We start from the raw sequence: 26,657 nt of genomic DNA on the forward strand, positions 1-26,657 counted from the left end.
TTTTCAATGTCATTCTTACATGTACCCCTTGATCTTTCCATAGTTTATATTTTACAATATCATTCTTATTTGCACAACTTGACCTTGCCATAGTTTGTATTTTATCACAGATGTCAAAATCCAATTTTTTAGAGGGTTATTGTTGTGGAAATACTTTTCCTTTACTCTATCGCTTCTAAATTATGAGCGCTTACCTCCTCTTAAAACTTTGAGCGTGCTCAGTTATGAGCCCAAAATAAACCAATATAAAGGAACACCTTTATACCTATATTAACAAATATAATCAAACATCTAAGCCCGCCCTCTACATTCCTATACTCAGTTTCTCAACCCCCTTCAAACATGTGGTCAGCTATCGGTCAGTTACCTCTTTCTTTCTTTGTGAACCTGATGATGACCGAAGAAGGTCGAAACGTTGTTCGCTCCTCTACATAAACAATTTTCTCAACCAAAACCAGCCGTTTTCACATATATATTTTGAATGTGCTGTATAGTATCAAAGGTTATTTAAGCACACCTCAGAGTATGCCTAGAATATTACATATATATTTTTAATTACTTCTAACTTGGTTGCAAATTGGGCCATGATGATAGATAAAACAACATACTTAGCCTAGCTAATTAATGAATTAATATTTTTGTGACATTTTTACCAATGCTATATGTGAAGCTATCAGTTTGGTAACTGTGGTTTATTATTATCTTAAACCCTTTGTAAGATATTAAAGAATGCAAGTGAAAGTTTAAAAATGTCTTAAATTTGTGTAAAAGGTCTTATATTGTGATATTATAAACACATGATGAGTAGCTTGAATATCATTACATTTAGCAAAAGCCTAAATGAATTTAGTTGTTTACGGAGAAATATAATAAGATTATGAGTTCTGTTCGTGACATCTTGTAATGTTGAACAAATTATATTAAATATAATAAGTACTAAACTTGTAACATAACTTATTTATCATATTTTTGTTAGAAATATGAAGTTTAACTTCCAACTTAAATGTTTTTTGTTTATTTTAAACATTTAAACTTCAGTATTTGATCACAGGTGGTAATATCTAAAACTAGGTGGGATTCTTTTTTTTTTCAGAGAGTTCTGGTGGGTGTATCAGGGAAACGTGGATAATTAGATAATTTCTCAGTTCAAGATGTGTCTTAGATTCAAACAATGCTCTACTTATTGTGTCGAAATAGATATTATAATGTTATAAGACTAAATAACTAATGTTAATGGCGTTTCAGATAAAACATCTTATGTTGTAAACCACAATCTGTGATGTACGTGTTTGTTTGTTTGTTTTTGAATTTCCAGCAAAGCTACTCGAGGGCTATCTGCGCTAGCCGTCCCTAATTTTGCAGTGTAAGACTAGAGTGATGGCAGCTAGTCATCGCCACCCATCACCAAGTCTTGGGCTACTCTTTTACCAACGAATAGTGGGATTGCGTGTCACATTATAACGCCCCACGGATGAAAGGGCGAGCATGTTTGGTACGATAGGGATGCGAACCCACGACTTTCAGATTAGGAGTCGCACGCCTTAACCCACCTAGCCATGACGGGCCAATGTACATGATCGGCCCAGTAAGTGAACGGGATACAACTGTCAGTGAAAGACTATGGATTTTTTTTGTTACTGAACATAGATTTACTTTTATTATCACCCTTCATATAAATTAACGTCACATATTTCTAATCTGGAGGTATATATTTATATCTTTGCCTGAAATAACAGCCACCATATGTTAGGAGTTGTATATATATAGTATCAGTTCTATACTATAGTACATTCATAGCATGTTACTCCTTTTTAGTGTATATAATATATGTGTCTGCCATATGTTGAGTTGCGCGTCACTGTTTTGTTTTCTGGTACATACAAGAAATCATAAAAAGTTCGCGTGTCTGTTACTTGCAATATTACGAGATGACTACAGCACTCATAACAGGAGCTGCGGGCTACATTGGTAGTCACATCACAGTCGCACTGTTGGATGCTGGTTATAATGTTGTAGCCGTTGACAACTGCGTCAATGCTAGCTCAGGTAAGAAACATAACTTCCTTACAATAGTTTCTGCTAGTCGTCCATTTTTGTGTTCGAGCGCCTGTTATCTGTTTGGAGAAAATTCAATGTTTCAAAAAACTGCCGATTGTTGTAAAAGGCAAATAAAAATAACTTGAGTTCGACTTCGATAAAATGTTTGTACGGAAATAAACAGTTTACGTTTACGCTCTATTTCGAGCTGACGTCATAAACGTTTTAAAAATATATCAGATTTAGAAAATCTGTATCATTTTATTTTATATTTTATAAAATTTACACCGATTTGAACTGGAGTGAAAATTTATTTGTTCGTACCCAGTTATTTACTACAATTCAGTAATCCAGAGTGTGTTTTCAAATCCAAAAGAGCTATTTGCTTTTATCATCATAAGGGAAATCTTCTTACTGTTTATTCGAATTTCTACTTCGTAATTTAACATTAAGTAAAAAAGGTTTGAATTTCGCGCAAAACTACACGAGAGTAATCTGCGCTATTCGTCCCTAATTTAATAGTGATAGACTAAAGGGAAGGCTGCTATACAACACCACCCACCGCCAACAGTTGGGCTACTCTTTTACCAACGAAGAGGGGGATTGGCTGTCACACTGCAGCCCCAAAGGCGAATGCATTTGTTGACGAGATTCGATCCAGCGACCCACAGATTGTACGTCAAGCATTCCAATTATTTGGTCTAATTATGACAAAACTTGGTGTACGCCCTTGATGAATAACATCAGAGAATGGTGTTCTGATCTTATCTCCTTATTCGCCCTACATATCTCTGTTCCTGATCCGCGCACTGAATTGGTACAGCAACTAGAATTGAATTATGGTTAAAGAAATCCAAAAATATTTACACAGGTTCCTCTTTAACTTTGTGAGGGATATTTAACACTAGCATTAACTTCAATTGTCGCTTGTCTCTCTATCTCATCAGTCGTAAGTATCACATTTTATTAGCTTTCTCAGTTTTGATTAGAGTAATAATAATAAGTACTATTTAGATGAATTCTTCCTTTATGTCTAAAGAAAAGCATTACTAAAAGTGAGCAAACCTTAAATCGTTTGTAATAAAGAATATCCACACAAACATAAAAACTGAACAAACTGCAAATCGACTCACACTCAAAACATAAATTACACAAATAGAGAACGAACGAATTATCTTGAACAAAATCCAAAATCCAACGAACATGATTAAAGTACTCACATATGATTTACAAGATATCCAGAACATGGTATCGTTAGGCAAATTAATCACAAGACATCCAAAATATGATATCGGAAGGTACCTTTAGTATTCACACGTGAATCACAAGATATCCACAGCATGATATCGAAAGGTTTCATTAGTATTCACACATATAACAAAATATTCAGAGTATGATATCATAAAGTGTCATTAATATTCACACATGAATCGCAGGATATTCCGAGTATGATATCAGAAGGTGTCATTAGTAACCAAACATGAATCACAAGAGATATTCAGAGTGTGATATCAAAAGGTATTCTGTAGTACCAGAGATTCAGAGTCGACAACACTATAACACCGGCCAACGTTTTGGACATGTAACAGTAACACATAAAACTTTCCCTTACCCACAACCTTAATCCGCAAGCATTACTACAGAGCAACAAGATGATCAACACATAGACCAGATATGTTATGAACAAAAAATCAACCTAATTACAAACGCAGCCAATGTACATTCTTTGAATTCGTCACGCGGTAAAGAAATCCACAAAATCAATAAGAATGTGTCACAGTATTCATAAAAATAGCCAAACACCACTTCGCACCATTACTACTTTGTATAATATAACTATTAGTAAATCAAATAATACAAACCCCGTCAAATAAAACTACATATGGCTAGAAAGTAAACTAATCATACCAATCATATGTTGCGTGAGTTATCGTGGAGACCACAACATTACATAAAATAACACGAAACACCTTTTCCTTATTAGTGTAAACAGCAATACATAACTAGCTATAAGAGTTGTCAAAAAAAAAGAAGTCAAAACAAGAATGTACATCACAAATCACATTATAACAATACGCACACATGAAACAAACACAACAAAGAAGTATTAAACCAGCACCTATACAGATGAAAACGTATTGTTAAAGTACAAAACCAGTTACATAATTAACCTACAAATACATAGTTCAAACCCACAAGGAGAAACCAAAAACAGCTAATAAACCAAAAAAACTAGAAGTCAAACAAAGGAAACCGACTAGCATTAGGAATATATGAAATATCAAGAACTACCAATATGATTTGAGAAAACAGTCCAATCATTGAAGCGATAAAGAACGCATTATTTGATCTCATTAATGAATACCAGAATCCTCAAAACTGTATCACTCTCTGAATTACAATAGCCAAAAATCACATGACACCTATCATTCCATACCTAGTGCAACAATTAGTGGATACGACTTTGGCCTAAAAATTCATAGACCAATACGTTAATATCCAGAGTGTTCTCGCTTCCAAAACGCAGGAGATCGAAGAAACAGTTGCTCAAATATACCAATGTTTTAGTCTTAGCTAAAACCGCGTTAAATAAGAATTATTTATTTAACTTTACTTGTCATACTGAAACTAGATTAGACAGCTCACAAAGAAATCACCCAAATAGGAGTATTTCATTACTACATAAGTCAGTCCTATCTGTTACACAAATAATGGTGGAATCAATTAGTGAAAACAAATAAAATGTGATAATAGATATAAATTTACTAAATAAAATGTACAACAGCAGCAGTTTATTGTTCTACAACTAAAACAATAGATATCAATTTATTAAAGAAACTAAATCAGCACAAAAACTTAATAATAATAGATCACAAAGGTAAGCATAAGGACCTCAGATGTAAAAACAAATAGTTTAAATAGAATGAAATATTGATTTTTTAGAAAACAGTCAATGTGTGTGTTGTTAAATGACAACACCTTACTCATTAAAAGTATTCATATAGTTCAAACGATATCTTGGACTTCTGTATTAGGTCATCTCAAATCAGTAAAAAAGTGTTCTAACTTCTATGTTGGTCTTGACTTACCTATAACATGTCTTCCATATCGAACCCCATTATAAGAAGCCAATAAGAGAACCACAATTTGATTAGAATAAAAAACAACAGTTGCACAGAATATGCAAGGTATTTAGATGAATGATTACCGAATTCAGCAATTAAAACTAATGAAGAAACATCAGATACTGAATATTATTGTTAAACATTTACAGCATTAAAAAAAGGAAACCCCAAACACTTCTTTTTCTGTTCTTGACGGGTGCTAGACTCCCCCACTTGTCCCAAAGTCGATACCCAGACATACAGAATTATTTAACTAACAGTACGTCCCAGATACATACTAATCAAATCATTATCGCGTGTTTGATTTTGAATTTTGCGCAAAGCTACACGAGGGCTATCTGCGCTAGCCGTGTCTAATTTAGCGGTGTGAGACTACAGAGAAGGCAGCTAGTCATTACCACCCACCGCCAATTTTGTGCTTCTCTTTACCAACGAATAGTGGGATTGGCCGAGTTTATAACGTCCCCACAGTTGAAAGGACTAGCATGTTTAATATGATAGGGGATTCGAACCCGTGACTCATAGACTGCAATTTGAGAGCCCTAAAAACCTGACCATGCCTGGTCGCGTACAATTCTCTGACTGTTAGGTAGCCTAGCAAAGACATCTGGTTAAGAGTGCTCGTCTCGCAATCTGAGGGTCGCAGGTTCGAATCCCCGTCCCATCAAACATACTTGTCCTTTCAGCCATGTGATCGTTATAATGTGACACTTATTTCCATTATTTGTTGATAAGGAGTAGCCAAAGATTAGGAAGTGAGGCTTAGTGACTAGATTTCTTCATTTTAGTCTTTCACTGTTCAGTTAGGGATAGTTAGCACATAGTCTTCGTGTAGCTATGCACGAAATTAAAAACAAAATAAAAGATATTTATTGCTCTCTGAAATAATTATTAGTAATAGGACTTCAACATTTCTGAATATCATATCAAACTTACCCTCTCTTGTCCCTAATGGTTTCAGAAATTTTCAGCAAAAACAGATGATTTGATTGGTAAACTGAAACTATGGTTGACAGTTTTAATCAAAAGAAATGCACTATTGCCTGCTTTCTCGACATAGAGAAAGCATTCGATTGATTAAGATATAACTAGAACCACCTGGCCATGTCGGGCCTTAGATGGAGGAAGAAAGTTGTTTAAAAACTGACACTCCCAGGTCGCACACAATAACCAAACACCCATACAGATATAAGGCAGTGAATGTTTGTTCCAGTTACAAGAGTTTCCCGCCGGAACAGCGTTAAGTCTACGGATTTAGAACGCTAAAATCAGGGGTTCAATTCCTCTCGGTAGACACAGCAGATAGCTTGATGTAGTTTTGCTATAAGAAAATACACACATCCGGTCACAATAGAGTAAAAACATAATTCAGCATTGCTCCGAAAAAAAATTAAAAACAAAGTCACGTGTAGATTATATGCTTTACTAACATTACCTTTACTCGATTTGTGGGCGAACTTGTTTATAATGGCACCACACTCCTTACCCTCCTGATGCGGAAAGGCAGCCTCCTTGAAACACCTTCAATACTTTATGTTGATGAAACATGCAACAAGAACAAACACATATAGCATATTTCAAGATTAAAAAAATCAATCAAAACACAACGTAACGTCACTTCAGAGTCAGTGGAAATGGCATCTTCCATAAAGAAACCTTAATGTTAGTCTTGTATAGGTAGCCAAGCTTCGATTAAATACCGAATAAAATTCCTTATTCCGAGTAGCCAAAAAGGAATTAACAAACATTAAAAATTAATATGTCTACTAACACAAATAATTTACCGAAACTAACAAGGATACATAGTACAGAACATATAAGAACAAGATGGCTGATACTGGAACTAACAAGGATACATAGTGAAGAACATAGAAGCACGAGGCGGTTAATGCTAGAAATAACAAGCATACACAAGATGGCTGATACTAGAACTAACAACGATGCATAGTGAAGAACATATAAGCACGAGATGACTTATTCTAGAACTAACAAGGATACATAATGAAAAATATAGAAGCATGAGATGGCTGATGCTATAAATAACAAGCATACACAGCGAGTAACAGAGATGCACGAGATGACTCAAGTTAGAACTAATAAAGATACACAGTGAGAAACATAAAGCACGATATAGCTGATGCTAGAACTAAGAAGGATACATAGAGTAATGATATGGCTAAAGCTAGAACTAAGAAGGATACCTGGGAAGAACATAGAAGTACGCGATGATGAAGCTAGAACTAACAAGGATACATGTAAATAACATAGAAGCACGAGATTGCTGATGCTAGAACTAACAAGGATACATGTAAAAACATAGAAACACGAGAATGCTGATGCTATAACAACAAGGATACACAGTTAGGAACAAAGAAGTATGAGATGGCTGAAGCAAGAACTAAGAAGGATACATGTGATAAAAATAGAGGCACGAGATAACTGAAGCTAGAACTAACAAAGATACATGTGAAGAACACAGAAGCACGAGATTGCTGATACTAGAACTAACAAGGATACACAGTGAGGAATAAAGAAGCACGAGATGGCTGTAGTTAGCACTAACAAGGATACATAGTGAAGAACATAGAGCATAAGATGGCTGATGCTATAATGCAAACAACCAATGTGGAAAAAATAAACGCAAGTAATAAATAAACAGCCTAAACCAACAAATTCTGAAATAGATAACAGCAACACCGAGGACATTGTAACACAATCACCGACGCGAGAAACTATCAAGACTCACGTGGACATTGATGGTTTCACACTTCTAACATCTAAAAAACAAATAAAACTATCTGCAAAGTACTAACACACAGTCACAAGAAACAAAAACATACTAACCATGCAAACACTCTATTATCATAGCAGGTATCCCTGGCATATGTCAAGAACTACATCTGATAGTTTAAAAAAAGCGCAGAAAACAAAACACCAAAACTGATGCTATAAAACCTATAGCTAAGGAAGGAGTTCTAACCAAAGAAACAGACGACTGAATTAAACAGCTTTCTTAAAGAATATCCTCGAGACATCTTTCATCAAGGACATATTATAGTACCTTTATACGACTCCAAAACTAACGCAAAAGTATTTGAATATTTGTTATTAAGTATATGCACTACAACAAAGAAATATATCAGGCCCACAATAAACTTTCACAAAACAACATTCCACAGTTGAAAGTGCAACGTGTGGTATCAAAAAGGGCACGAAAACAAGCCATCGTGATTAAATACACGAAACACAGGATATATAGTCTCTAATATCTAAGGCATAGGATTTTCAGTGTTTAATAACCAAGAAATACAGGATATCTACAGTCTAATATCTAAAAAACACAGGATATCCACAGGCTAATATCTAAGAAAAACAGGGTATTCAGTGTCTAATATCTAATAAATACAGGATATCCAGTGTCTATTATCTACGAAACAAAGAAAATTTCCACAGCCTAATATGTAAGAAATACAATATATTCAGTGCTAATATCTAAAAACACGGGATATCCGGGTTAAGAAGTAACAACTTTTACTTTGATAAACATGGCCCTGGAGATAGAAGTAACAAATTTTACTTTGATAAACATAGCCCTGGAGAAAAAAGTAACAAATTTTACATAGATAACCATGGCCCTCAAGAGAGAACTAACACGTTTTACATTGATAAACATGGCCCTTAAGAAGAAAGTAACACGTTTTACATTGATAAACATGGCCCTGAAAAGGAAAGTAACAAGTTTTACATTGATGGATATAGCCCTGAAGAGGGAAATAACAAGTTTTTTTCGTTGATGGACATGGCCCTGAAGAAGAACGTAACAAGTTTTACATTAATGTACTTGGCCCTGAAGAGGGAAGTAACAAGTTTTACATTGATAAACATTGCCTTAGAAAGGGAAGTAACAAGTTTTACATTGATAAATATGGCCCTGAAGAAGAAAGTAACAAGTTTCACATTGATGGACTTGGCCCTGAAGAAGAAAGTAGCAAGTTTTACATTGATGGACATAGCCCTGAAGAGGGAAATAACAAGTGTTATATTGATGGACTTGGCCCTGAAGAGGGAAGTTACAAGTTTTTCATTAACGGACATGGATCTGAAGAGGGAAGTAACAAGCTTTAGATTGTCATGTTTAAATAAATTATTGGGTTGTATAACTTGCTATCAAGGTTTAATGCTGAAAATTTTGATGAAAATCCCTGAAATTTTGTTCTTTGGTAAAAAATTATATGAGAAGTGTTAAGAAATTAATATGGTTAGAAATGTTTAAGTACGCTAATGATTATTTACTTTTTTTTAGGAAATGGAACGACACCGCCAGTCATTCGAAGAATTCAAGAAATAACAGACAAGACAGTTATCTTTTATAAAACCGATGTTGTCGATAAGGGCAGTTTAAGAGAAATATTCAGCAAGGTATATTTCAACTTTTGATTTTTCTGGATAAAAAAGATACAATGTGCCAGAGTTTTCGAGGAATAATATACAGATAATTATAGTGAAGCTAAACAATATTATGCACATAATCTCATTCTGTAAATCAAATTTTATTTTATTAAGTACAGTGTAACTATTTTTAGATTTTTTTTTCACATTCCAGTAGTTTGTTATGTTTAACATCAACTAATCAGACTCATATTTAAAATGTAAGTTAATGCATCTACATCATTTAACATCTCTACAAATAGAAATATTTCTCATTGGAAGTAAATATGAAATAACATACTTCAATGCCGTTCGGTAATAATGGCTTTTAACATTAATTACGACATTATAAAAGCTCATTTAATATATCATGTTATTGAATCTTGAGAAATGATATCTTAGAAAATAATAAATTATTGTTTCAAAACTACATGGTAAACTGTTCTAATGTTATCACTTCCATATGGTAATATAGTTTCAAAAAAGCATGGTAAACTGTGGTAAATTTATTATTTCTATGCGATAATATAGTTTCAGAACTATAACACTGTTATAGTGTTATTACTCCTATGTTGTAATACAGTTTGAAAAACATGGTAAGCTATTCTAATATTATTATTTCTTTGTGGAAATATTGTTTCAAAACTACATGGTAAACTGTTCTAATGCTATTATTTATTTGTAGTAATATAGTTGCAGAACAACATGGTAAACTGTTCTAATGTTATTACTTTTGTACTTCACTAGCCCAATTATAAAATAGCTCAATATATTTTGATTTCGTGTTTCATGTTTTGGTTTATAGATGCCGTTGTGATTTATAATGAAAATATGGATTTACACAGCTGTTTAAATATATTAAGATTAGTTTTTGACTAATTTTTGAGCTAGTTGCTGAGTAAATACGTCAAAGTTCTAAAATTATTTCTTTCAAAGTTACACTACATAGGTTTAGATCCGTATTTTATTTTAAATGAAATAAGCATCATGCACAAACATGATTTACAATATCAGTTGAACTGTTATAATTTCTCCGTTATGCAATTAGATGTTATTTCATCGTAAATTCTATAAGACTTTAAATTCTCTTGAGCAAATACTGAGAGCAGCTGTTAAGTAACATTTTATACAAAATTTCTTAATCATTATAAACATCAAATTCTACATTTTGTTCTCAGCATAAACCTGATTATGTAATCCACGTGGCTGCCCTTAAAAAATGGGTGAATCAGTTGATATCCCCTTGAGTACTATTGTAACAATATTGGATCGTTGTTGACCCTGTTGGAGGTAAGGAAAGGTTTATAAATATCACCTAGTAACTTTACATTGGTTTAGTTTCATTGTTTTTGTCAGTGTTTGTATTATTTCAAAAAGTGTATTAGTCCAGATTTTCTGGACAAAATTTGTACACATAGCAAGCTGTTTTTGTTATGTCAGAGTATAAAATTCTTAAGTTTATCATATTTCGTAACACACTTCTAGCAACGTGAAAGCTATGAAAGAATTAAGAAACCGAATAACCTTTCAGTAAGAACCTAGCTTTATCTAGCATAAGTTATCTTACATACGTTTACATCGTTGGTATATTGAAGTCATAATTCTGTTGTTTAATAACATAAATCAAATTCCTTGAGCAATCTGAAAATCGAAAACGGCTAATGAATTCGAAGTTCTTTATGTAATATTCTCGTATTAACCTTATTATCCTTCTGTTTTCGTTTCGAAGCTGTTATGATATACAAGCGAATGCAGCGATTGGAGAGGTCAGACAAACAACCTTCCAACGTATTTATATCACACCAGATTACTGTGTACACACACATATTTACTTAAGATTTCGCTTTGCTTAGATCAAAGGTACTTTCCCTACTAGCTGTTACAGTAAAAAACCTTATTTAGTTGAAGCATTTTGAATTTAATAGTGTAGTGTTTCATGGTAAATACAGCAGTTTCAGCATCATAGCCAGTAACTAGGTAATTAGACCTAAACTGAATGAAATATTTACAGTTTCTGTCCATTATTAAGTTAGCGTAAGAAAATAGAGGAATCAAAGGTGTGCTATTTTCTCAAAAATGAAATCAGGCAAATGTAATCAGTTTCTTACAGGCAAATGTAATCATTAAAATAAGTTTAAAGTTGTGGATTATATTATGTGATATGCAAAACAGCAAATAATTCTCATTTCAATATAAAACGGCACAGTTGAATGGTAGATTATGTGAGAAACTCTTAAATATATTTCACTCATATATTTTTCGCATACTAAGTTATTCATATAACTTCCAAGATTTATCATTTTCATGGTGGTGGATAAATCAAACTCGGCTTTTACAAATTCTTCACCTTATTTTTATGGCACAATTCGTAAAGTAATGGATGACTTATCAGTAAAATTGTGCAACATCTACAGTCCTATTTTTTTATTACCTAGAACAATATATACCAATTCTCACCCACTTGTAGTTGGATCGAAATAACGCTACGGTTAAATTTGTAATCAGGTTTAAACAACTCAACATATATTTGTGCAGCGGCTGATAACTGTTAATTTAACTGAGTTATGACATGTTTTAATTCAGTATGAATTAAGTAAGTTCACGTGTCTCAATTCCTACAACAATTTGCTTTTAATAAGCCTAAAGCTTACAATGCAACCATAATTCAATATGAAGCACGCGTGAATCTAATCTTCAAAACGCGTTTAAAGCCACTTTTCAGCGAGTGTAACTTGAGTATGTATGTGTACAATTTATTAATATTTACCGTACTTTAAGAGAAAACGTTCTGACATATAATAGTAAACAATGAAATGTTTATTATTATATAAGGCGAAGAAAAATAAAATATAATTTTACTGTAAACATGTGGATATAAATAACATTAAACGTTTTAGTCGCAGTTTGTTTATTTTAATGGAGTGAAAGCCATATAGTCTTATACAGATTTAACAAAAAACAAACGCAGAAACTGTCATCTGTGTGAGGTTTTTTCGTTGTTATTGTCACTTTTCTGTTAAGTAGTTACTAAAATCAGGGGTTTGACTCACTTCGGTGGACTCGGCAGATAGCCCAATGTGGCTTTGCTATAAGAAAAAACACACACACATTAAGTAAAGATAAAGTTACACTTATCAATTTTTTATACGACCTAAATCTTAAATACATCAGTATAAGGCATTTAATACCTGAACTTTAAGTAAAAATATATTTCTTTTAGTCATACTGACCATAACATAATAATTTATAATTTATCATTTAGGTTATGAATGAGTTTAATGTTACGAAGATCGTATATTCAAGCTCATCGCTCGTGTATGGGAACATTGCGTATATTCCAATCGACGAGCGACATCCAGTGGGAAAGTCGTGCACTAATCCATATGCGAAGACAAAGTATTTTTGCGAAGAAATTTTGAAAGACATGTGTGTAGGAAATAAAGTATGTGTAAATAATTTTCAGACATCTAAGACGTGTTGATTCATGCCATGTGAAAATACTCTATAATTATTTAACAGTTGTATTTTTAAATTGTTTATTGTATTTATAGTTACAACCTTTTATCAAGTTTTATAGCAAGTGTATATTCTAATTATGATAGAACTTAAAAATTAGATTGATAACCTAACTGTTTTATAAGATAATAACTAAAGCCCTAGGGAAGGTCAATAATTTCAGGTAAAAATATTTTCTTCTTATACATGAAGTTAAGAAAAATATTGGGATATATATAAAAGCTGATAATATCAGCCTTGAAATGATCCTGTATTAATTCACACTGTGATTGATTTTTAAGAAAATGAATTAAGAAAATTATTGGAATATATATAAAAGCTGATAGTATCAGCCTTGAAATGATCCTGTATTAATTCACACTGTGATTGATTTTTGTTTATTTATCTGCGAACTCATTCCACAATTTTGAAGATAACACAACAAAACTTGGTTAAGGCCATCGACTCGTAATCTGAGGATCGCGGATTCAAATTCCCGTCACACCAAACATGCTCGCCCTTTTAGCCATGGTAGCATCATAATGTGACGATCAATTCCACTATTCGTTGGTAAAAGAGTAGCCCGAGAGTTGACGGTGGGTGGTGATGACTAGTTGCCTTCCCTCTAGTCTTAAACTGCTAAATTATGGATAGCTAGCGCAGATAGCTCTCGAGTAGCTTTGTGCGGAATTCGAAACACACCAAACCAAAACTTGGCAGGCGGATTCGGGGATGTACAAAGGATGTCCTTTTCTATATGATATACCAATGTGCTCGAAAGGTCAACCGGGCATGATATAAGTATAGGCGTAGGTTTTAAGAATCGCTAAACCCGTATCTGGCATCGAATTTTGTAGTCCTGGAATCCTATGTTTGAAACTGTATTCACCCTTCCTCATAAACGTGGAGAGGACCAAACACAGCCAACATGGTCTGATACGACAGACCGATTTCCAAACAGAATTTCTTTTTCGGTACAAACATCCATTGGGGTGTCAATAGAAGTAACTGAAGGTAATATAAGAGTTTGATCAGTACATCAAATGGGCTTTTTGAGCCCCACAGCAGAATGTGAGTGTAAGTAGTTAATTGTAAAAGTATAAATTTTTAGCAAGGCACAAAATTAATCTTAATACAACTCACCTGTTCTTTTTACTTAATATCAAATGAATATTTGTACATCAGGGTTTACTTACAATGCGCGATTATTATAACCCTAGCCACTTTAATACATTATAATTTACATGTATTGCGTGCCATTTCGTGTTGCTATGCTATGAAAACTATCTTTACAAAATAATTTCTTTGTACCCTGTTTGCAGAATCTAACAGCAGTGGCCCTCCGGTATTTCTCGCCTGTTGGAGCTCATGAAACTGGTCAAATAGGCGAGGATCCTGTGGGTCCTCCAAGCCAGTTGGTGGCTTTTATTTGTCAGGTAGCTGTTGGTCGACGACCACAATTGAACATTTTTGGTGATGATTTCAACACCGCAGATGGAACAGGTATTTCTGTTGGTAGTTAGCAGCCATTATTAATTTTAAATAGCCTAAACACGATCATGTATAGGCATTACACGTCAAAATAAGTGTAGTAACATCTCCATGATAGTTATTAAAAATAATATTAACTTTTTCTCTTAAAATATATGTTTTTTTAATAACAATGATGTTAAAAAATGTTACGCTATTTTAAAATTTATGGATTCCACGTTTTCAAGTTTTAAACTGTAAAACCATGTGGTACCCGCAAATTTATTCACTCAGTAGAAAATAATTCTTTTAAAATATTTTAGTTGAGAGAGACTACGTTCATGTGATGGACCTGGCTCTGGGGAACGTAGCTGTTCTACGAAAAATGCACGAAACTTCGAGTTATAAAGGATTTATGGTAAAATATACATATTATATCTCAAAACTTCTTCACTGAAACACATTAGCTAATATATCCCATTTTTAAAAACATTTGTATCATGTTTTCAAATATCCTTAGAGTTATAGGTTTATTCATTTTTCTTAATTTACCAATATATTTAAAATTTAATTTTTACAAGTTATTGTTACTATCATGAAAAATGCTTTTGATCAACTTTTTTTTGAGGCCTAAACTCATGGAGCATAATAACGCTTTCAAATTCAAGATATGTCAAAATATTTTTATTAATTATCACACTGTATTAATAGATGCAAATATCACATAGTCTAATTTCAAGAGCTGCATACTTTGATTTGAAATTACTTCATAGTTTGTCTTGTAAAAACAAAGTAATTGTCTTCAAGAATTTCCCTGCGAAAACCACATAATTTGCTTTATAAACATTAGGTACTTCTGCCCCCGCTAGTACAGCGGTAAGTCTACGGATTTACAACGCTAAAATCAGGGAGTTCAATTCCCCTCGGTGGGCTCAGCAAATAGTCCCGTGTGACTTTGCTATAAGAAACACACACCAGATACTTTATCTTGCTGGAACTACATAGTTTGTCTTCCAAAAACTATGTATTACTTAGACAGTTGGTAATTTATTTCTTAGGCTAAAAAAGTGGTAAAATTCAGAAGAAAAGATTTATGCTTTTAGTGTTGTATTCTATTAATAAAGTAACAACGTTCTAGCAGTAAAACTGTAATTTTTTCTCTTTATTTATGATGATGCAATGAATTGTATTGTTTATGATTCATGCATATCCAATCACCTTGCTCCTGACAGTCCCGCAGCCTGTGAAAATATATGTTAAAAACATTTGGTTCATTTCAAATACGTCGATTTGCAAGTGGAAATATTGCCTAATGTTAACTTACTCTGGAAGGGGAGCATTACAGTATATTATTGCTCAAAGTTCTCTTATCAGGGAAGAAAAAAAAGCTGCTTGCTGTTACTTGCACACTAACTTAACACTGACAATAAGCAAAGAACACAACGATCCGTTGTAGCTGAAGTAGAAATCCTCTTGGAAGTGTAAAAATAAAAGACAATGCATGAAACGACACAAAAGTAAACAAAACAAAGAAATAGAAGAACAGCTACCGAAAGATGCGTGAGATGTGCCAGACATGCAACAGATGGAAACACGTCGGAGTGAAGCTCGTGTCTACTTAAATGCCTCAAAAGTTTGACAAGTTTATTGTCGGTTACCACTGACATAATGATTTTTCCACGAAATTGATGTGAGTTGCACGTTGCAGCTATACTAACTCAAAAAAATACGAAGTGTTGACGTCATTGTGCCACCATGAAATATGATTTTGTACAGGCTAGGTGCTAATAAATCACTGCAAAACAATATTTTTGAAAAGTTTTTGCTGATTGTGACAAATACCCGGTGGGTATGCACAAATATAGTTTTGGTTTTGCTTCATCGCTTAGGAACTCTGAGAAATAGACAGTTAACTGTTTACCGGCAATAACGTATTTAATTGCGTTTATGTTTCTAATACGCTATTAAGTTCAACATAATTAAAAGTGTTTTGCTCCTGATTTTCGTTTGTATTCAATGTCCGGTGCATCACGTTGCAGTGTCCAACAGTAGTCAGCAAGCATTGACGAATTCCAGTTGCCCTGATATCGTTTTTCCATTGTAACGATGTCCTGGTGAAACCTTTCACCGTGTTCGTCACTGACAACACCGAGATTTACCAGGAAGAAGTCAAAGTGTGAGTGGAGGAAATGAGTCTTGAGTGACGTGTTGCACTTCATTGTTTTGTATGCTTTGAGAAGTTTGTCTACCAGCTGAATGTAATGTGGGACTCTGTAATTGCCAAGAAAATGGTCAACAACGTCTGTGAAGGCTTCCCAGGCAATCTTTTCCGGCCCAACTAACAGATCTTTGAACTGCTTGTCACTTATAACATGTCTGATCTGAGGGCCAACAAAAATGCCCTCTTTGATCTCAGTTATTCTTGGGAAAATATGTCTTAAATATCAAAAACCTTCGCCTCCTTTGTTCATTGCTTTCACGAAATTCTTCATAAGTCCCAATTTTATATGAAGAGGAGGCAAAAAATCTTTGCCGGGTCGACAAGCGGTTCATGCACCACATTTTTCTGTCCTGGAACTAACTTTTCACGGAGTGGCCAGCTCTATCTAGAATGATGTGACTCTTTGGCACGACTGTCCCATTCACAGATGAAACAACAGTACTTTGTATAGCCGAGCTGCAGTCCCAGTAACAGAGCAACGACTTTCAGATCTCCACATATATTCCAGTTGTACTTGCTGTACTGGATGTGCTTCAGCAACATTTCCATGTTCTCGTAGGTTTCTTTCATGTGTGCTGCATAGCCAACAGGTATTGAAGGGTGAACGTTGTCATTATGTAACAGAACAGCTTTGAGGCTTAACATTGATGAATCAATAAAGAGACGCTACTCTTGCGGATCATGGTCACAACTCAAAGCAGAGAACAATCCTTCGATGTCAACACAGAAACAGAGACAGTCAACTTGTGCAAAGAATTTGGTTATATCATTTTGACGGCTTCGACAAACAGAAATTTTCGTACCTGGTGACAGCAAACATAATTCCTGCAGTCTCGAAACCAGCAATTCGGCTTTTGGTTTTGACAGACCCAAATCTCTGAACAGATCATTTAATTCTAACTGTGTTATGATACGTGGATCGCCTGAAAAGCACGGTTCAAAATCCGAATCAATGTCACTGCCAGTTCCCTGCATTGCAGTTTCTTCATCTGGTTCGTCTAAGGTCCATTCCTCTGGTGGTTTCGGAATTAGAAGGCTGTCGTCATGTGGCACGGGTCTCATTGCTGTAGGAAGAATAGGGTATTCAATTGACTTCTTGTTTTGGCAGAGAAACCAGACTCATTAGTCAAACAGAAGTAATAATCTGTCACATGGTCTTTTGTTCTCGCCATATCATCGGGACAACAAACGGTATTGTCTTTCGAGTGCTTCTGAGCCAAGCTCTCACACAGACAGCACATGTCGCACAACAAATGTGAGGCGCCCATTCCTGGTCTTGATCACCAATTTTACAGCCGAAGTACAGATGATATGCTTTCTTCACAAGAGCAGTCATTGAGCGTCTCTGATGAACAAGCGTATACTCGCCTCAAATATAGCAGAATGTATTGCGGCTGTTACGACATTGATGAGACATATTGACCGTCATCAATCGTCCTGTAAAACGTCTATAATATCTAACTTACTTGTTACAGTGCTACTGAGGCAATGCTATATTCTGAAACAATACGTATACACTATAAGGTCTATATTAATCTGATGAGCAGCATCTGTATATGCAAGCTACTTTTATAGCCTGCTGAGACAGTGTGAAGCTGGCTTCGGGCTGCATACTTCCACAGAACAGCTTCCAACCTGGCCCGATTTCATGTCTGGACATGCCCAGACTACACAAAACATTGTTCATAAGTCTCTTACAGAAACGAAAATGTTTGGACACAAATATAAGAAAAACATGACAAAACTGAAGATTTCGATGAAACGGTACGTGATGCGCAAATCTGGATGTGATTTTCGTGATCACCAGCCAAAAATCTATAAAGAACACCCAACAGTGTTCAAGAAGCAAAAACTCTGTTGTGCAATGTAACTTATGACTCCATGAAGAAAAGGCATTCAACCACATGCCAAGTCAACATCGCAGTTCATCCCAAAATTCTATACATTCGCAGACCTCTCCCATGGATCTTGGACTTCCAATGAGCCATCTGAAATCATCAGCTATTTGTGGCTGATGCGCTTTGGAAAGCACATAAAGAGGACAGGATACTGAGGTATACTGTACAAATGCTTCATTTAGTGGTTAGGGTCATTACATAGAACACCAATGATAGAATAAGAAGACACTGTGGTTTTAAAAAGAAACTTATTAGTGAAAGCAAAACATAATGTATATTTATATGTCAACAACATTTCATTTGCCTTGTCCAGAGCCTACAAGACCTTTCGTTTAATCCCAGAGCTCATCAAGCCGGCTGAGGTACAACAGATATTATAGTAGTTTAGGCGCTAATTGTATAACCAGTTTCGTGAACAAACACTTTTATGGTATGAACTAGATTACGAAAGTCAATTAGAATTAATTAAGGAAAGAATAATCATGTACTGATATTCGTATCATTACCATAAATCGTAAACATACAAACCAAACTATATTATTTAGGAATATTAATTCACTTTCTTGTTGAAGGCTTATAACCTTGGAGTTGGGAAGAGTTATTCTGTTCTTCAAATGATAAACACTTTCGAAAAGGTTTCCGGAAAAGGATTCCTTTGCCATCTGTAAAATCGAGGAATTGATGTCCCCGGCTATGTTCAGACATATATTTGGCTAGAAAAGAGCTTCAGTGGGAGCCTCGTCGAACATTAGATGGCATGTGTAAGTACAGAAATCTTACTGTTGAGCATATAATAAGTAATATATGCAACTCATTATGTTAAAATATACCTTAATTTTCAAAACACCTGCCATTTATTAATAATTAAAAGACAATTATGAGAAAAAAAACTTCTTGTTCGCATTTACACTAGGGCAAACTTATCTGAAGTTTATGAATACAATTCTTTTGAATTTGATAAGTTTATTTGCTGTAATACACTTATATAAAACAAACAGTTCCAAAATACGTTGTGTAAGATAAATTTAAATATTTCAACCATCAATAATAACAAATATATATTTATTTATATTTTCAATAAATTGAAAAAAGCTATTTCATACTGTTATGCCCCTCAGTGATAAATCTAAAGAGTTATTACGCTAAAAACCGACAGTCCAGTTTGTAGCTTTATGATAAGCTACAAGACATGATTTCAGTAAGCTATTTTAAATATTTTATTATTTACACAACGTCTAAAAATGGAGGCGAAGGAAAAAACTTGTCTTCTACAAAAAGAAAAAAGTTAAACATTCGCAAGTTATAATAATATATGTTAAAGAAATAAATTAGACTTTTTTTACATAAGAACACAAAGTATCTTGCTAAAGAGTCCATATTTCAATACGTTTTCTTTACATTTTAGGTAGAGACACCTGGCGGTGGTTTTCTAACAATCCTCAAGGCTATTCATGAGATACAGCCTACTTTTCGATTGATGTGGAAGTCCATTCCCGTTTAACAAATTTCTTAAATTGCTTATAATAACTTGAATATTAAGTGTATTTAATTTTGCATTGTGTGAATTAAATATTTCAAGCCAACGTTTCGTTTCGTACTTTATTTAACTGTATTTTAACTTCAGTTCATTACTAGCCTAATAATAGATTCAACAACGTATCTTCTGTCAACTCGCCATCCTCGGGTTGCGAGTCGAGTGCCTTAACCACCTGGTCACGTTATAGTTGGATAATGAATATGTAGAGATTTTTTTTTCTAATTTATGTTTATAAGATAAATATACAAAAATATAAACAGAATGAAATTTTCTGTTTTTTTGATTAATGTTTATCTTGTGATAAAGTTTTTCAGAGGAAAAAGAATGTTTTTAAATGTTTGTATTTTTTAATTAGATTATAAAAAATAATTATTTTCTTAATTCTATTATTAAATGTTTCTTTTGATCTAAAATGTATTCACATTTTGTAAATAATTTAAAATATTAATGTTTCGCTAATTTTTGCGTACTTTAGCCCGACTACAGCATGGGGGTCAGGGGGTCATTTGAATAATGAATGTATAGATTTTTTTTAAGATTACACTAGTCATTTTCATTTCGTGTTGGGAAATCTGCCTTGTGGACCTGTATATATATGTGTGTGTGCGTGTGTGTTTTTGATATTTAGGTTAAGTTTTGTGATTTGTATAAAAATATATGTAATTATTTTGTTGTGTAAGAGCTTTTGCTTTTACAAAAATCTTTATGTCTTTAGTTCCTGTTAATTATGGTTTAGATTTTTCAATTTAATTAATTGCAGCTGTTATTTTAAAGTGATATTTTCATGGTAAAACAGTGTCATTTTAAGTGCTGTTATTTAGTTCGTATTAATTCGTGTGTTTAACTGTTAATACTTGCATGCCATTAAAGACTTTTTTATGTCAGTTTTCGATGGTGAAAGATATTTTCCATTTTACTGTAGTTTAGGGTTCTTGTTTTATAGTGTTTCGATTTGTGCTATTGTATTTATGCATAGCTGTTTCTGTTGAAGGGAATTTTGATTTTGTTTTTCCAAATCATACATAGGAGAGTTAAAGAGCTTTATTATTCCTTGCTTTTTTATTTTTATAAAATGGTTTTCATCTTTCCATTTCTTAGTGTTATGGGCAAACGATTTTATTTGAATGTGATGAGTTCTACCATTTCTGGAGTAATGTCACTTAAAATGCTATGTGGTTCCTACTATCTCATTGAAGGTTAACATGTAATTTGTTTAGAAACTGGGAGTGATATACAGTTGGCCCCTGAAGAAGAAAGGTCCACCTTTCGAAAGTGCTTGGGTTATAGTATTGTATTTCATTTCTGTCAAGTTTTGTTGAACCTACGTGTTTTTATAACAACATGAATATAATTTGTTGAAAAACTACTGTATTTTCCAGATGTCAGATTCACTTAAGTAACACTTTTACTTTCCTTGTTCTGAAAGCATGCAAGATGTGGGTTCCATAATTACCAGTCAATTGATTTTCTTGCAGGGAAGATAGAACGTGATGTCCAGATATTTAAAGTTACCTTTCCTGATAGTAAATCAGATTGATAAATAACTCCCCTTGTTTATCTTTGTTTTTGTATTTGTTCAGAACAGTGCTGAATAGTTGCACCAATTAAGAATAAGTTGGAATGAGTTAAGAGATGCCATTCTCATAAACCCATTTTCACAAATTATATGCCGAAGACAAACAGGATTTTGTTTTTCTTGATCGAAAGACGACACAACCATAATCATGCTTTATAAAGATAATTGATTCTCATTCAGTCCGTAAAAGTCACAAAGTGTAGACATCAAGTGTAGCATCTTTTTCCTCTGGTTGCATTGTTACAATATATCAGTTTCAAATAGCTGACACAGAACGTGTCTTAGATGTTAATTTGCATTTGATACTGTAGATTTTGATAGTCCAACCTCTTATGCGCAAGACGCCATCTTCTTTCTCACTGTTCAAGCTTTTAAAGAGCAAATTCAATCTCGTTATTTTTTAATTATTTATTTTATGTCTCATCAAATTTGTGGCTTCGTCCAATAGCTTTGAATATTTTTCGTTCGTCTCTGGTGATTTAAATTTGTTCGTTGTTGTATCAGCAGATTTTCTCGCCAATAAACATTCATTTTTTCTGATTGAAGATAAATTGACAAAGACGAAGTTTCAAGTAAAGATTTTTTCAAGACTAGGAGAGTGAAGATGAATTTTAAGTCACAGATTGAAACTAAAAGGCCTTTACCCATGGCCGAAGTGCTGGGATCGTTTGAAATAAGTTTAAGAAGGGCGAGAATTGTAGCTTCAATGCTTTTCTTCAAGGCCAATACTGCGGCATGGTTTAAGGCCCAGCAGGTGTCAATTTGAGACTGAAGTACAATGACTTTCTCTCCGCGACGTTTTTGAATTTCCTGAAAAATTTGGTTGATACTTAGAGCGTCCCTCGAGAAAAGAATAAATTGATTCGATTGTTCCTGGAGTGTTTCTCAGTGATTGAGTTTTCTTTATGATTTTTGAATGGCGAGATTAAGCAAGTGATCAAAACAATGGACATAAATTAATTTTGGAGCCACAGTTTTGATTAGACTTTGAAGCTCAACATGTTCATCTTTCATGTTATTGGCCAACTATCATAGAAAGATCGAGACCCCGTTGTACTAAAGTTTCTATGATCAATTCAAAAAAGGCTTGGGCTTTTGTTGATTTCAACAAGAAGAAGCTTACAAACTTTTCTTTAATGACATCTTCTGAGATGCAGCGAAAGCAAAGAGAAAGTTGCTCGTCACGACTGACATTCATGGTCTTATCTGCGATGACAGAAAAAAAACACCGGATTTTACTTTATCTGTTATTAATTTTCTCACGTTAATCGCAACCAGATTTAAAATTTCATTTTGAGTATTCCAAATCAACCATTCTTTATGTCGGATAGCAATATCTGTAAATTTTTCCTTATACCATTGAAGATCCTTACTCTACATGTGCAAAAGTTCAAGAAAATTCCCTCTATTTACATAATAAGAATTATATGTTTTAGAGCAATCTTCATGGTCACCCCTAATTACAATATTTTCTTCAGCAAGAAAAACGAGTGTTTCTATCACTTTTGAAAGATAAAGTCTGTTCAGTTTTACTTCATTTTCTCTTTAATTTTTTTGGCTTGAACTGACAAATTTCTGGTGCTTTTGAACGGATCCATGCTATCATTGAATTTTGATAGCTTACACTTTTGGTGTGTTTTTGCAATCTTTCTGGTTTTTACCATTTAACAAACGCGAATGTCTTACGAGATTTGGAGAAAACTTCTCACAAGAGTAACAAGTTGCAGAATCAGAATCTTGACGATAGGAATTGTTTATACCAGTTAGCTTGAAATGATTGCGAATCCCATAGATAATCTGATAGGGAAATTCAGAAAGTTGTGGTTGTTGTAGACCAGCAAATTTGAAACCACTAACTTTTTTGCAGACTGCTCTTCCGAATTGTTTCATTTTGATCATCTTCTGAATCGTCACTAAACGAATAAGAATTTACAATGAGAGGTTTCACCTCTTCCATAAGAGTTTTTTCCTAAAAAAGTGCCTCTTTCAAAACAGTTCTTTCGACTTTTGTCAAAATTGGGTCAGTCAAACCGATTTCTTAAGAGTTTAAACCTGTCTATACTTCTATATATGTAAAAACGGCTCGTTTGGGTTGAGAAAATATTTTACGCAGAGGAGCGAACAACGTTTCGACCTTCTTTGGTGAACCTGACGATGACCGAAGACGGTCGAAACGTTGTTTGCTCCTCTACGTAAAATATTTTCTCAACCCAAACGAGCCATTTTTACATATATATTTCTCTACAAGTGAGTTTTCTCGACATCACTGTCCATACTTCGTTTGACTGTTTATTAGTTGTGATTTCTAACCCAAGTGATGAAGTAGAAGGAGCGGAACAAAACAAGAACTTTGATATCTTCTTTTACGATTTCAGAAAACTTTGGACTTCAATATATCACTGTGGCAGTTTTAAATACGCCTGTTTCTATAGGTATTGTCCATGACCTTTTCACATTCTAAGCATTTGACTTTGTGACGATCACTTACATGTCTTTTTCCCAGCATCATTATACTTATTACGAAAAATATCTGGAACGGAAAGAAATGAAAACTAATTAATCCAAAAATGGGAAAAAAATCAATGAAATGAAAGTTACCAGTGTAATGCTTAAAAAAATATATCTATTAATTCTTCAAATGATCCGCCTGCCCTGGTCAGGCTAAAATATCCAAAAAAATGTCCAAATATTAATGCTTTAAATTTATTAAATTATTCACAAAATATAAATATATTTTAGATCAAAATAAGCATTTAATAATACACTTAAGAAAAAATATTTTTATTATCTAATTAGAATAGAATACATTTTAAAAAATTATTTTCGTTCTAAAAATACTTTATCAGGAGATAAATTCCTTCCTCCGCTAGCGGCCTGGCATGGCCAAGCGCGTAAGGCGTGCGACTCGTAATCCGAGGGTCGCGGGTTCGCGCCCGCGTCGCGCCAAACATGCTCGCCCTCCCAACCGTGGGGGTGTATAATGTGACGGTCAATCCCACTATTTGTTGGTAAAAGAGTAGCCCAAGAGTTGGCAGTGGGTGGTGATGACTAGCTGCCTTCCCTCTAGTCTTACACTGCTAAATTAGGGACGGCTATCACAGATAGCCCTCGAGTAGCTTTGTGCGAAATTCCCAAACAAACAAATCCCCAGCTAGTACAGCAGGATGTCTACAGACTTATAACGCTAACACTAGGGGTTCAACTCCTCTCTGTGGTCTATCTAAATAGCCTGATGTGGCCTTACTATAAGAAACACAAAAGATACATACTAATTACAAGAACAGAAAATTTTATTATGTTTATATACTTATCTTATATATATTAATTAGAAAAAAATTGTGTATATTCATTATTCATCCATAACAAGATGTAAAAGAAAAAACATTGATACAGAATTGCATTGGTCATTGCATCATCTCGCTTGATCCATTGTTCAATTCTCACATACCCGATTGTCCATGACGACCCATAATGTCGATCTACGAATCATTTAACTACAACCTAGGTAAATATATAGCGTGGGCATTTTCTAAATATGTAACATCAGCCGGCTCCTTTTTCAAAGACTCTTTTAACTTTAAATATATTCTTAATCAACTAAATCATAAAGCCTTAATTGCCAGTTTTGATGTAATCTCCCTCTTTACAGAAGTCTCAACACCTGAAGCCTGTAAGATAGCTTAATAACTTTATATCCAAGACCCCAACCCATTGATACACATCCCAAGCAACTAATTAGCAACCCACCAAAACTAACTTTAAGTTCACCTGTGAACAGAAAAAACTAACCAAATATCACTTCTTAACCTCAAGATCATTAGCATCGATGCAAAACACGAAACAGAAATCCACAGAAAAATCACCCATACTGGATCATAATTCCCTGAAACTCAGCACAAGAAATAAAACAAAAACTCAACATATTGAGAAACCAAATAAACACAGCCACAAAACTATGCTCACCTGATAAAATCAACAAAATAAAACAACACTTTATCAACATTAACCAATTTCCTCCAAAAACCGTGGAAAAAAATTATACGCACACACCTAGACCAAGAACAAAAAAAAACCAATAAATCCCAAGATACTGCTGTATATCAAATAACAAAACACAACATTCCAGTAAATATCAGATTTATTCAAAAACCAGGTACAAGACTTAAAGTTCATACTAAGTAAAAACGACACTAACAAACACTACACCAACATAAGTTATAAAATACAATGCAACAACTGCCACGACTTCTATATTGAAGAAACAAGCAGTAAAATGGAAACCAGATTCAAAGAAAACAAAAAACACTTTGAAATGTTTTTGAGCACTGCAAATCAAATAAACACAACATAACCATAGAAAACACCCAGATACTAAGTCGGGAAACAAATACAAACAAACAAAAATCATAGAAGCCGTACATATACAACAACTAAAACCAAAATTAAACCAGTATAAAGGAACACCTTTATACCTATAATAATTACTGATTACATTCAACTGCAACATCCCGTACCCGTTTATACTCTCGTCCCTAAGTTGCAAACTCTCTCTTTGTTAACCTGAAAATGACCTAGAAAGGTCGACACGTTATTCTCTGATTATCAATAAAAGTAATTAATTCCCATACCAGCCGTTCTGAGATCCACTGTTCAATTGTTTACTAACATATGTACGCTTGCGCTCCGACGGTAAGGAAATGAGTGAAGGAATGACTTAATCTTAATCTTGATATTTTGTCTTCTATCCGATTCATATTTCTTCCTTATTTTCTTTCCTTTTCTTCTCTATTTTTTCTTTTATTTCCTTTTCTTCCCCTATTTTATTTTTCTTCAATCTTCCTCCAAGAACATATGGTTTTCTCCGAAGTGG

General features: G+C 33.9%; 1 protein-coding gene, 1 long non-coding RNA gene and 1 pseudogene across 3 annotated transcripts; all 3 read left to right on the forward strand.

Moving 5' to 3' along the window:
- Positions 1 to 1,888: 1,888 nt before the first annotated feature.
- Positions 1,889 to 10,837, forward strand: LOC143257650 (UDP-glucose 4-epimerase pseudogene; annotated as a pseudogene). Its single transcript, XR_013031975.1, has 3 exons — positions 1,889 to 2,046; positions 9,466 to 9,581; positions 10,769 to 10,837. The product of XR_013031975.1 is annotated as a UDP-glucose 4-epimerase pseudogene (transcript).
- A 4-nt stretch (positions 10,838 to 10,841) lies between these two features.
- On the forward strand, positions 10,842 to 19,342 carry LOC143257651 (UDP-glucose 4-epimerase-like). Its single transcript, XM_076516695.1, has 5 exons — positions 10,842 to 10,880; positions 12,853 to 13,032; positions 14,408 to 14,588; positions 14,879 to 14,973; positions 19,247 to 19,342. The coding sequence occupies exons 2-5, from the start codon at positions 12,856 to 12,858 to the stop codon at positions 19,340 to 19,342; spliced, it is 549 nt and encodes a 182-aa protein (XP_076372810.1). The 5' UTR covers positions 10,842 to 10,880; positions 12,853 to 12,855.
- Positions 19,343 to 20,257, forward strand: LOC143255427 (uncharacterized). Its single transcript, XR_013030638.1, has 2 exons — positions 19,343 to 19,435; positions 20,080 to 20,257. It is a non-coding gene; the product is annotated as an uncharacterized LOC143255427 (long non-coding RNA).
- The last annotated feature ends 6,400 nt before the right edge of the window (positions 20,258 to 26,657 follow it).

Source organism: Tachypleus tridentatus, chromosome 7, assembly GCF_004210375.1.
Source record: "Tachypleus tridentatus isolate NWPU-2018 chromosome 7, ASM421037v1, whole genome shotgun sequence".
Classification (NCBI taxonomy): Eukaryota; Metazoa; Arthropoda; class Merostomata; order Xiphosura; family Limulidae; genus Tachypleus; species Tachypleus tridentatus.